The 12399-nt window shown below is 43.5% G+C and overlaps 1 protein-coding gene across 1 annotated transcript; it reads right to left on the reverse strand.

Annotated features, from left to right (window-relative positions):
• Window positions 1-3990: 3990 nt before the first annotated feature.
• On the reverse strand, window positions 3991-9421 carry LOC144141839 (uncharacterized). The gene is made up of 4 exons (XM_077673327.1): window positions 9268-9421; window positions 8531-8711; window positions 6879-7026; window positions 3991-4144 (listed from the first exon to the last, which is right to left on the reverse strand). Exons 1-4 carry the CDS (start codon window positions 9380-9382, stop codon window positions 4055-4057), a joined length of 534 nt encoding a protein of 177 aa, XP_077529453.1. The 5' UTR covers window positions 9383-9421; the 3' UTR covers window positions 3991-4054.
• Window positions 9422-12399: the final 2978 nt, after the last annotated feature.

Below are 12399 nucleotides of genomic sequence, written 5' to 3' on the forward strand. Positions count from 1 at the left end.
CAGCTTTATTCGCAATGACGGCGCTCTTTATATCACCCGTCCCGCCTTGCGCATACAGAAATATATTTTTTGAAGCCATGCACTTTTTGAAGGGCATGGCTTCAAATCGTGCATGGCTTCAATACATGTGATGTCACAATGCGTTCAGGCGATTTCCCTGCCCCTAAGTTTTGATTTTTTGCAGCGTCCTGGCTACCTCTAAACGACATCTGGTAGTGAGAATACCGTACTTCTTTTTTAGCATCTCTCGTAACATTTGTCTTTTATTTTCTCAAGCGAGTTCAGTATCCACTTGACCTTATGCCCAGTGCTCCCATAACTGATATTTAAGTTTTCATCTACCTTTGGGCTTTTACGTTGATGTGCTTTGTAGGCTTGCTTCGAACAATATAGTGGCCTTCGAAGATAACGGTGTGTGACACATTTGATTCGTCCACAACTCTGTTAAAAGAATCAGCGCTAGAACAATTCTTTGTGTTTTCTAGTTCTTTACGAAAATGGCACACTTCAACCTAGGCTGAGTCGCGCATTTATGCTTTATTAAAAATTAAACTTTTTTAATGTTCCTCTGACATCCAGCCTATTTTTCAAGCCCCCTGCTACCACTAAACAAACTAAGTGTACAAGAGAAACCGAGAGAGACGGCTGTGTAATGTGAACTGGTAAGGTCAGCCCTCTTGGCGGGAGGGCTTGGTGCGTTATTTGGCATGGCTATAGTTGCGTACAGCGAATGTTGGAAATTGCGAGAGGAGTGGGAAGGAAAAAATCGTCCGAAATCGGATACGAGAAAACGGTGCAACAAAGCTGAGACAGGAAAGATTAGACGGAAATCGTAAGGGTAAACGCTGAACCAAAATATCAAGAAAGCGAAGAAAAGAAAGAACTAATTAAAAACGGAAGATATCAAGATCCCAGCGCAAACCAATACATATCTTGAGCCGCTTGCACTGTTTGCGATCTAAAAATACGTTCGTACTTCAGAGTATCGTAAGCCCCGCACGGGGCACCCTGAGTAATCTTGGTGACGGTATTGGTGACTCCGCGAACCCCGAGCCCCCAAACATAAGCTGTATTCAACCGTGGCGATGTGTTTTAAGGTGAAGTGTAGAAGTCTCAAACGGTGGCCGTCGGAGCCTAGATCAAGCTCCGACGGATCGGCTCCCGGTCTGTTTACCAGGCAGATAGCTCCGGGACCGCTTCAGCTATCAGCGTAAGGCTGACGAAGAAAATACCCCGGTCTCCCTGATTTTATACTCCGGTCCAGTCCAGTCCTGTCCACTCCAATCACTGCTCCTCCCGCATGCGCAGCACGTCTCTCCAGGAGCCACGCGAAATGGCTATCAAGCGACTCTGGTGCGCCGACAGACTTCGCTACTGCGCTACGGAGGCGCATAGCTGGGCACGCGCCAGCGCCAGTACGGCTGCGGGGGCTATGACGTCACTCCTCTGGAATGCGCAGACCAGCAAATGTGCAGACCCAGTTCTCTAGATGCCCGTAATCCAATTAAATTGGATTTCCAATCCAATCCAATAGAATTTAATTTCATCTAATCAAATCTAATCCAATCCAATGCTCCTCGCGCTTGCGCAGCACGGCCCTTCAGGGTCCACGAGAAACTACTCAACCTCGGCCAGTGTAGCTTACGTCACAAAACCAACATGACTAAACAACAATCGGGAATAAATCAGCAATCACACATGCGCCGCAACAGTTGGCCAACGTTCCGCACGAATGTTGGCACATCGATAGCAGTGCGACCGAACCTTGTGAAGCCAAGAGATTTCCCGCCTATTTAGTGAAAGCTATCTACAAGATAGGCAAATTCCTCATTAAGGGCTACACAATAGGCGCTGACACAAGTTCCGTTCTTATTGTACAAAAAGATGAAGTAAGCCTCCCGCACCTCGCGAGTACGTTGATTGGAGTACCAAAATAAAACTGCTGTTTTTTCAAGCAGAGGCACACACCCATGATTCCTACAGTGCTCCGATAAATGGGAACATGGGTCCCCCTTTAAAGAAGAGGAGTGTTCTCGAAGACGGATGTTCAGGCATCTGCCCGTCTGGCCTATACTTAAGATCCACCGCCATCGAACTGGATTCGTAAACAACGCCTTTCGCACATTTTACGTATTGTTTTTCATGCTTGAGCCCGCACCCTTCTCCTCGAATTTCTTTCCTTTGGTGGGCTTTTCTGGCAATAGCCCCACATAAAGAATAGAATTTGTTTACTGCCGAGAACAGAACCTTAAAATCAAACCTCCCATCAACCTTCTTCGGTCGGTGAGCCACGCGGTGAGTGTAAGGAACAACCACCATCCTCTTATCACGAAAAAGATTACCCATTCTTGGATGGGATTGACTGACGTAATGAAAGGCAGCCCTCACAGCTGCCGGTTCAGTAGTGGTCGAGACAGTTTTCTGAATTACTGTTTCTTTCATGGAGCACTGGGCCGACCGGACCCACATGCCGATAGCAATTGCATCCGCAGTAACCAAGGCATCCGCATAAACGTGTGTCTAGTCTTTGTAAATGCTGAAGTGAATGTACAAGTGTAGTCGAAGAGCCAACCTAAGTCATAATCTTAAGCTGGCACAACGCTTTAAGGTAAAGTAAACCTAGACAAGATCATAGCTGAGTATTCTCCGAAAACGAATTCACACACTAAGGCTCGGGCCCCTTAACAGGCTTACGTATATCAGGCACAGTATATTTAGAACATTCCTTGGCCATAAAAACACACTCCCGCTTTTTCACCACGGTTAGCATCCACACGATGTGTAGGCTGTTGTTTATAGAACAGAACACCTTGTTTGTTGGTCTCCAAAGCTATGCAAAGGCAGCATACTGTGTTGCATTTTTTTTTAATAAAAGTACATAATCTCCAATAGGGGGCATTGTTTACCATGATTAGCACCATCAGGTATACTCCGTAACAAAGCAACTCCAAACCAAATGCACCAAATGCACTACGTTCAGACGACGTGGGTACGAACTCTTCCCGGGTAGTAATGCGTGACGAAATATTTCGCCAATGCACCCTAGAACGGATCAGCTCTTTATCCAGTTTTGTACCACTTCATAGCCGTACTAAAAATGTGCAGGGAAAATTCATCTTATGAAGCGCGTGCGTTGCTCAGGCACTAAATATGTAAGCATATGCTGCCTACGCCCCTACAGACGCAAAAATGTTTAAAAGGGCGGTGCGCTTTCTTCGCAGTAATGATAATAATGGAAACGCCCATAAATCTACGATACCTACTTTAAGACTCGAGGGAATACATTTGAACATTGTTTAGTCAATACACCTAACTCTGAAACAATAAACATATTTTAAGCCGTCCATTCACGTTCCAGAATGAACTACAGATCGACAAAATACGAACTTATATTTTTTTTCGGTACCGTAAATTCTTACCCTTTTTTTACAAACTGCGCAAGTGAATTCCTAATGGCCATATTTTGAGTATGTCCTCCACTCCGTGTGTTTCTTCGAGTTGGCTCAGCTGAGCGTACCGCAATGTTTTTACGTGCGAAAATCGCTTTAAATGATCTCCTCTACTCAGGGCTCGAGAGGGGGAGGAATTCAAAATACCAATCGTTTTGTCCGAGTGATGCTTGGGTAATGTACAGGGGTGTTTTTTGTTAGCAGTTCACTTCCCACTTCCTAATCTCTCATTTGTTTGCTCAGAAATTTAACTCAGTATAGCAATGCAGGTATAATAAAAAAATAAGTCATTCAAAAGTTGCTTAATTGAGGCTATCAATTAGTGCTCGTAGCCGAGAGATGCACTGAACATGCTGTGAGTTTTATACGCTGCGTTTATGTATTTTGGCGCGTGCGTCTTCGGAAATCCCACTCCTTAGACGTAGTATTTTGTTGTCGGGTAGCTTTGTACAAAAATGACTTTATTTTACAAGTGAGTTGTTTTCAATCAGCTGCAGGCATGTTCCAAAAGACATAAGAGAACAAAATCTTTTGTTCATATTGGCCATCCCTGATTTATTCAATCACCAACAAACAGTCAAAGCGATGTTACAGAAATATTCTGGTTAGTCGACGTCAACTTTCATAGGTAGTGAGACGCATTCCACAGTTTCATCGCCGTCCTTGACTATGAGGGTAATCACAACATTTCCATCCTGAAATACATAACGTGATAAAACAAAATTCTTTACCTGCCCACCAACATATGCCACGTATTCTTGGTTGAGCATGTTGCTGGTAAGGTCAAATGTTTATTAGGTGAATGATACCATCTTCTGCAAAAATGAACAAAAACAAAGAATACAAAGAGTGCATGCGTCGCCAAACAAGATATATTTTCACTAGAGGATCAGGAAACTTGTAGTTGTGAAGATATTGGCACGGTTACTATGAAAAATGGCGTTAGTTGTGAAATCCCCGGCCACACTATGGTTGTTATATTTTGGTGCTACTCACAGTTTAAAGATTAAAAACTTTCTTAAGGAATCTTTTACACAGTATCCTGTGACGTAGATCATAACTTATTTATTATTAACCTCGGTTGCTGATTTTAAGGGTATCAGCAGTTTGGAGAAAACTCAAAACAAGCCATGCGCATAAAATCAAATATTTTGCGTTTATGATTTCTGTAATTACGCGAATGTCCTTCTTCAACATTCAGTTCAAAAACTGCAACGCATTCTTTGCTACCTGCTCTTAGACAATAAATTTTTGAACCCCTGCGAGACATGCACGGGTTCTATAGCCGGGGGAGAACGATATTTTATTAATTCAATTGTTCGGGGGTTTCTGTGTGTGCAATTATTTGTAATGTTGCAGGCTGATCAGCGCGAAATTAAAATCAAGGTTATCAAAAATACTTCATCACGAATCTTTTTACGTTTTTCAAGGTTAATGTTGGTGGGCACGCAGAGTTTATTTCAAGAAAATGCTCGCTAACTCCCTTCTTTAGACGATACGGAAGGCACGATCAACTCACAGTAGTTGTAAATGGCAGTGCATGTCATGCCATAGCATCAGCGGCCTCAAGAGCGGATGCCACTTTATTATACAGCATTCGAACACCGTCAGCGAAGACCACCCCTTGGAGATAAAAACTGGTGCTAGTGCGATCGCTCCTGTGCGCAGCATGTGTGGTGTTAGGAAATGTGGAACACTATGCAATGTTTTTCTTACAGTTTGCTGCAAAACGAACAACATTGTTATCGGCGATGCGCAAGTTAACAGCCCCACACATCACTCTGTACCACATCATCTTTCCAGAAGGTCAGTGGACAATAGGCAAAGCGGTATCACGCCTCGTTATCAGCTTCCTTCCGGACACAACTCTCGGACTCATGGTGAAGGAGGCATATATTGTACGCATCAGGTACCACTCGGGTGGAGGATTGATTGCGTGTAATGGAAGGCTAGCACGACCTGGACAAACTACGCCACCACCACCACTGATATTTAATAGATGACCTTTCGTCGCTGTAACGCACCGCTAATTTAACTTACTACATATTTAAAAACAGATGGTGCAGTGTACAAGTGCCTAATATGGTCAATCCAGCGGTCTATTGTGAAACTGAAGTTTGGTGCTACTGTGTGTGCCTGAACTCCTCGCATTATTCACTTTACATGGTTAGTAAAATTTTAAGAAGCGTTATCTTTTTCACAAAGCTCACATTTTGAACGCACAAAGTGCTTTCTGTGCATTTTCCTTGATATCCAATGCAGTTATGCATAACATGCCTGCTTTGTGCTGTTATGGATTTCAACTTTTTCTTTTCAACATTAAATTCAGCCTGCTTGAGAACTAAAACGGACTTTCGTGCTCATTTTGCGCTTACAACATTATATTACAGGAAGTGGGGATTATACCTTTTTATAACTTCGGGTGTGTCGTGTGCCGGAGCCGTGTGAGGGAAAGGTATGTAAGTGGGACGATTCAAAACGATTTGCCGCAACAAACTTGCTCTAAACGGGGAACGTCCGATACAAACCCTACAGTTTGAAATTGAGAGTAGTAACTTTTTTGTACTCCGCATAAACTACCGTAAGCGTACTAGCTATGAAATCTTGGTATGTCTTTCTCGTGTCTCTTGAACTGCTATTTATAGTTTCTAAAAGCTTTTATTTGCCGCCGTTTTAGGATAACCACTATCGCCGGGAAGGGGATAGGGTTGCAGTACAATATAGCGAAGCGCAAGGGTACAGGTAACAAAAATGCGTTTCGAGGGAGAAACTTGTGTGCGACTGTGTATTCTTGGCATTTTTGGTTTGCTAAAAGAGCAAAACACAATTGACATAATTTAAGTACTAGAGTTAATGCGCCCTAAGTAAGAGTGTTTTAGCTCGCATTGCAGTCATACCAGCCCAAACCTTTCTATGGGTTCCACCGAGAGCTTGTTTTGCAATACAACCGGCAGAAAACTTTCCTTCATAGCCCACACTCGCTTTACAACGCATAAAAAAAAACAAGATTGCTTTACCAGGAACTTATATTGATTTTTTTATTTAACACGCTCTGACACCCATAGATTGAATTTACGTTTCAATCTTGGTAAGTTATTAACAACCAAGAATATCTCTGCTGCGGCTACCTGCATGGGCGCTTAACTTTGAATCTAGCCTGGATGGAGCTTTTGTTTCACGTTTTTAAATTTGAAAGCGTAATTTATAGATTGTCATGAAAATTTGCAGACAATGGTTAATCAATTGGCGTCAAAGGACGCCTTGCTATGTGAGCTTCCAACGTCTTTTAATGGCTTAGATCACTATTATTAGCGTAACAGCGTGGTACATTGTAGTATGACTCATTTCAAATCATTTTCCATCCAAAAAAAGACGTCGTTAATGCCTGAACGCGAAGCAAAAAAAAAAAGAGATTCAAGGCCAACTTACCCCAAAAAATGCTCGGGTTTCCTTGGTATCCGGCAAAGGAAACGACATACGTGCAGTGTACGTCCCCGGTTCGATGGGGCACTCGTTGTCCCAATCCGCGTTAAGTTCCTTCTCTTCAGGAGTGGTGCCATTGCAAAGCTTCAGGTCGCTGCATGCATATACGCCGTCATATTGGACCACAAGCAAAACAAAATGGTTACTAAACAAGCCATGACAACACTCGTGCTGCTAGATGACACGACCAAACCAGCACACGAACGTTTTTACGAGGTAATAAAATTATAGGGTACTGGGCTGAAACATAAAAAAAGGGAATGAATTGTTACTGATGCGTGTTTTACTCCTTTACTCCTTCTCAAGGCAGCACAGCCGCCCTGCTAGCCTAGGCGGTATGGCATCCCAGCAGTATTGCGCACTTCGTTGGTTCGGGCCTCACCCGGGGAGCAGGTTTTTCGCCACTTTTTATCCTCTACGCACCTCAAAAACTATATCCGTCTCATTAAGTACAAATTATGAACAACTTTTCCCGTTTGCCTTTCTTGGCGTTCTTAACGGCTGCGGCCTCTCGTTTCCGCAGTCGTAGGTGACCATTTAAGTCACCTACGACTTAAGTTTACTTATTACAAGCGGTTCTTTTCTTGTTTAATTGCCCGACAATCGTTTGAATTGTTTCTTCATATTCTGCTCAGCAATTCCGCCATAATGACGTGCTTTAGGTAGGTTGCTCGGATGCCTCTATATCACGCATTTTGTTCTCGCTCACGACGTCACGTCACGTAGAGGAGCGGATATTTGCGGCGGCCAAGGGGCGTAGCGGGTTCTCAAACCAAATAATACGAAGGTGTGTTTGTCCCGGTCCCCATCTCCCTCCATAGTAACACAAAACGATACAGAGATAAAAAGAAATTTCAGTTTAACCGCACCTAGTTCCAATACACTATAACCGTTGTTTACCCACTTCTGTCTTAACAGTTAGTTTGTCATCAAGCAATTGTTATCAGCTAAACCATTACAGCGAGCGGACCTAGTAAGAATTGCTCCGTCGTGACACATGGGCAAGCTCTCGTCCGTCTGTATATTTCGGTGTGGTCGTTCGTTTGGCCCAAGTTTTATTGTGTAAATTATGAGCTGGTGCAACTAAACGAATTGGAACAGTTGAAGACCATAGTGTATGTCGCTACCTGTCTGTTCGCTCATTCGGCTGCTTTCTTCCGTCTACATACTTCAACTGTGAGGCACTGAGGGCATGGCTTCCTTTTGCTACCGGCGAGTTCAGTCTTGCGCTGTGAAATGCTTAAACCATTCGTGACGTAGGAGCCGACGCAAACGCCAACCCCTGTTTTCCCATTTCACATTACAGCTTTCGCATTAAAAGTAACTCCCATTATGACCTGTTGGTCTGCTCAACAGCCTTAAAATATCATAAACGGTGACCAGTCGTATGAGGACAAGTTAACCTTCGTAGACAGAATAAAGAGCTAAAAATCTAGACCCCGGTCACAAGTTGGTCTTAGAAATGTTTGCCAAGCTCAGCAGCGGAAGCCCACGCGCCGTCGACACAAATGTCATTCAATGTAATCGCTGTTTTCACTACCACACTAATCAAGTCTGGTGTTACGTTTCCTACAAACGTCCGTTTTTCACTAACTTACCATTGCCACAGCCCCTTGATACAAGGAAGCTCTGTGCCATCTGGCCTTGAAATCCCGATGTGCAGCGTCGGGTTAGTGAACTCTTTGGTAAAGCTAACCTCTGTGTGAGCCCTTAACGTACCACCCAACGTGGCGTCTTCGATGGTAAAGCCGTAAAACTTCAGGAATTCCTCATCTTCACCTGCAAAAAAAAAAATTGCTTCGCACTTCTGGAGGTCACAGTTTTTTTATTTTGAAACTCGGTATTCCCAACATTATATCTTTACGTGCTTCTCATACCTTGCCCGCAAGTAGTCTTTGTAAACGTTTTTCGAAACAATCTTAAACAAACACGCAATTTTCGAAAAAATAAATAATGGCCACCTTTGGTATATGTACAACATTACGGAAAGTAAGACGTTTACGCGCATAAACGAATAAACTATTGTTGACTTGTTTTTCCCAACCTTATATGTTTTCGGTGAGGCCACCGGCACTGGAATTAAACCATACTTTTCAACACTAATTTTATGGACCGGGTTTCGCAGTAGCGGAAGATTGGGTATAAATTCGGGCGGCCGGAAGGTCATTGGCATGCTTAGAATTTTCCTCGCTGTTCGGTTTTCTAAATACCGAAGAACTTCGTGGAATCGAACGTGAAACTACGTGCTCCACAGCCCCCTGTTTCACTCCCCAAACACAGCAGTGGAGACAAATACATTGCGTCGACCCTAACTCAACATTTCATGTAAATTTACCTGGACAGTCGGTCAGCTGCGGTGTCTGGTTTTCTGACGCTGAAAGACCAACAAGAGCAAAGAGGTAGACGGCAGCAAACATCTTTTGTATACCCATGTTCCTTGTTACCAGCATTACAACTGCTCTGATAAACACCACCCTTTAACTAACGGTGACTTTTATACGTACTAGGTTCGTTTAGCCTCCAAAGCAGTACGCCAATATTTGTATTTTAGATATTCAAACCGGCATAGTTAAGCCTCCGTTCAGTACGTCGGTAACACCGGATGGGCAGATTATTTGCAGGATGCATCTCGACGTGTGGTGGTTTGTCAGTCTGATTTACGTTATTTTACCTTTACAGCGATCTTCCCTTTCCGTTTTTGAGAATGATAACAAAACACCCTTGTAACAAAAACTGTTTAATGGGCAACCATTACTGTTGGAAACCACTCCATTAGCTCTGTAAAACACCCCTTACATGTAAACGCTTCTCTACAAGCAAAAACGAGAAGTGGGATGAGCTAAACATATGCGCTCCGCACTTCCAAAAAGGAATGCCATTTTGAACATATCCTGCTGATTTAAAATCGCGCAATATCTAATCTTGACGTGAGACATTGTTCTCGTGTGAAAACAACATTAGGCTCCTTCGGTTGATTCTTCGAAAGTAGGAACTCCAACTCTTAGGGAAGCATCCCGTGTTTTCTAGGTTATAACCAACTTTGGGTAAGGTTGGCGCCCTGTAAACAAAGGAGCGTCGCAAGTATTCCTCAGTGTGTTGTTAAGCATGAAATCCCAGTTTCAAGTCAAATCTGGCAAACCGGTAACTACCACTCGACCTAATATGAGTATGACGTTGGCTGGCCGTTAGGCGAACGGACGTTTGATTTTTTTCAACAGGCTTTATGTGCTTGCTTCCAAACTATTTCGACCGTGTCGGAATTGGGCCATCGGATAGACGTCGGCTTCACAACGCGAGAAAAGCAGGTTCGATTCCAACCACTGGAAGCGTTTATTTTCCTGTGGCGCTTGTGTGCTGCTCATCATCATCATCATCATCGTTTGCGAAACTGAGTTGGCTTTCCTGCAGTGCCTTTTGGCGTAGGAACGGCCGCTATTAGTAAGGCATAGAAAGCTTCGCCTTAAAAGTCACTGGTTCTGATAAATGTTTTAGTACTGCTAGGGATTGAGGCCACGTCGCGCTCGCGTCAAAACCCGTGATTCTATGTCAACGCTGGGAATGACGAAGCAAGGGCGGTCATTTAGCAGCTGCTCGAAAAAATAAAAAGGCTGTTCAAAGGGAACCAGTAGACAGCGTTGGGTGCTGACAGGAAATACAGGGCTTGTACCGCCCTGAAAACAGAATGTCGTTACCCGCCGTTCATTCTTTATGAACAATGCTTTATGAACGGCCATTAATGCTTCTACAGACGCTGCTTCTACAAGCTTCTAATAATGCTTCTACAAGCTGTATATTAATCAATGAATAAATACACCGCATAAACTGGTGTCCACGCCTAGCCTTGTTGCACACAAAACCGCAGCGCATAATGACAGTAGGGTATATAAAAAAGCTTTGCAAGAAGTAATCTGCGCTGTTTTGACGCGACTTTCTATGGTTTCTGCCGCCATGCGCGATCAGGTAAACCTCGTTATCACTTGCTGATAATAAAGGGTTGATTCCCGATATAGTTGTGTCAACCCCTTCTCGTAGACGGCAGCCATGGGTTCTAGATCCCTAGAGGCATCTCCCGCCAGCTTGATGACTTGTTCATGAAGGGGTCTTGGTCGCTGAACAAAAGTCTTTCATTGCGTAGTGCTAGAGATGCCTACGTGTGTGGTTAAACCGTTAATGTTGAGGCTTTTCGATGGAAAAAGCCGACACCATGTGCGTCAAAAAAAAAACAGGAATTGCCGCACGATTTGCATGTCTGTGATTACATGTCTGAGAAGTTCCAATGGAAATGGGGTGTGCGAAAGTGTTAGATTGAAGCCTTTTCCCATGTAACAGATTTCCCTCGCCAAATGGTCTCTTTTATTGTTGGGGTAAGAAACTAAACACTTGGATAAAGCCAGAGCTGTACGCCACATTTAACTTTCCTTTTCCCGAAAACTAGACCGCCGAGTACAAAAACACCGTATGCGAGGTAATGCCTTCGCCGTTTTGGCTTTCACTGTTTTCTTTTACTAGGCTGGTCTTTGTATCTTTCTAAAACAGCATCCTCACTTAGCGCAAAAGTTCCTGTTTGCTGAAATGAACATGCGACTTTGTTTTGTTATGTTTTCCGTGGGAGCTGACATAGCAAGGGATAAATCTAAACATGACCATTATAGCCGGCCACATGCAATGGCTACGCAGGGGTGATGCAAACTATAAATAGCGCATCTCTGATTATTGTCAATAGATGACCGACGATTCAAATATTGAAAGTGAAAAAAACATTGGCAGTGCTGTCTACAGACGAGCATACATGTGCTGCTGATACATTACCGTAAATGCACTGCAGGGAAACACTCGTCACGATGCTGTTTAGACTTAAGTTCCCCATAATTATCAACCTAGTCTGGTGCATTATTGCCATTATCAAGAAATTATCAAAGTTACAAAATCTTTATTATATTAAATAAACAACAGATGTTAGGTTTTCAAGCTGCAAAGAGAATCAACAGACCTCTAACATAGACTGGTATCATGGAAACCCTGATACAAACTGCTACCCCCGATTTAGTGATGAATAGTCTGAGAATCGTTAAAGAGTCGGTTCCGATCAAACCTTCCTTGACAGCTGGTAGTGTCGCTCGTTCTGGCCGGCACAAGCGACAGTGAATGGGGGCCTGGCCCGGCAGCAGTGTATTTTGTAGGGACGGCGACCGCACTACTAGCAAACTGTAAACTATTCAGCTACGCTTGTCGCGTAACACGCCAACATCCCTCCATATGGGTACCCCTAAAAAACATCACTTCCGAAGCGCCACCTCTTTGTGTAGCTAAAATGGACATCAAGGCCGACGTGGTACATTTAAAACGAACCAGAAATTCTCTTCAAGGTAGTTTCGTGACAGGAATTTGTTTATTTTTCAAATCCGTTCTTTTCGTGCGTGTAATGAGAAAATCTGCTGTCTATATGAAACATCTCCAATTCATTTAT

The sequence above is a fragment of the Haemaphysalis longicornis genome, unplaced genomic scaffold (assembly GCF_048455015.1).
Source record: "Haemaphysalis longicornis isolate Haplotype H1 unplaced genomic scaffold, Haemaphysalis longicornis Haplotype H1 scaffold_6, whole genome shotgun sequence".
NCBI classification, from domain to species: Eukaryota; Metazoa; Arthropoda; class Arachnida; order Ixodida; family Ixodidae; genus Haemaphysalis; species Haemaphysalis longicornis.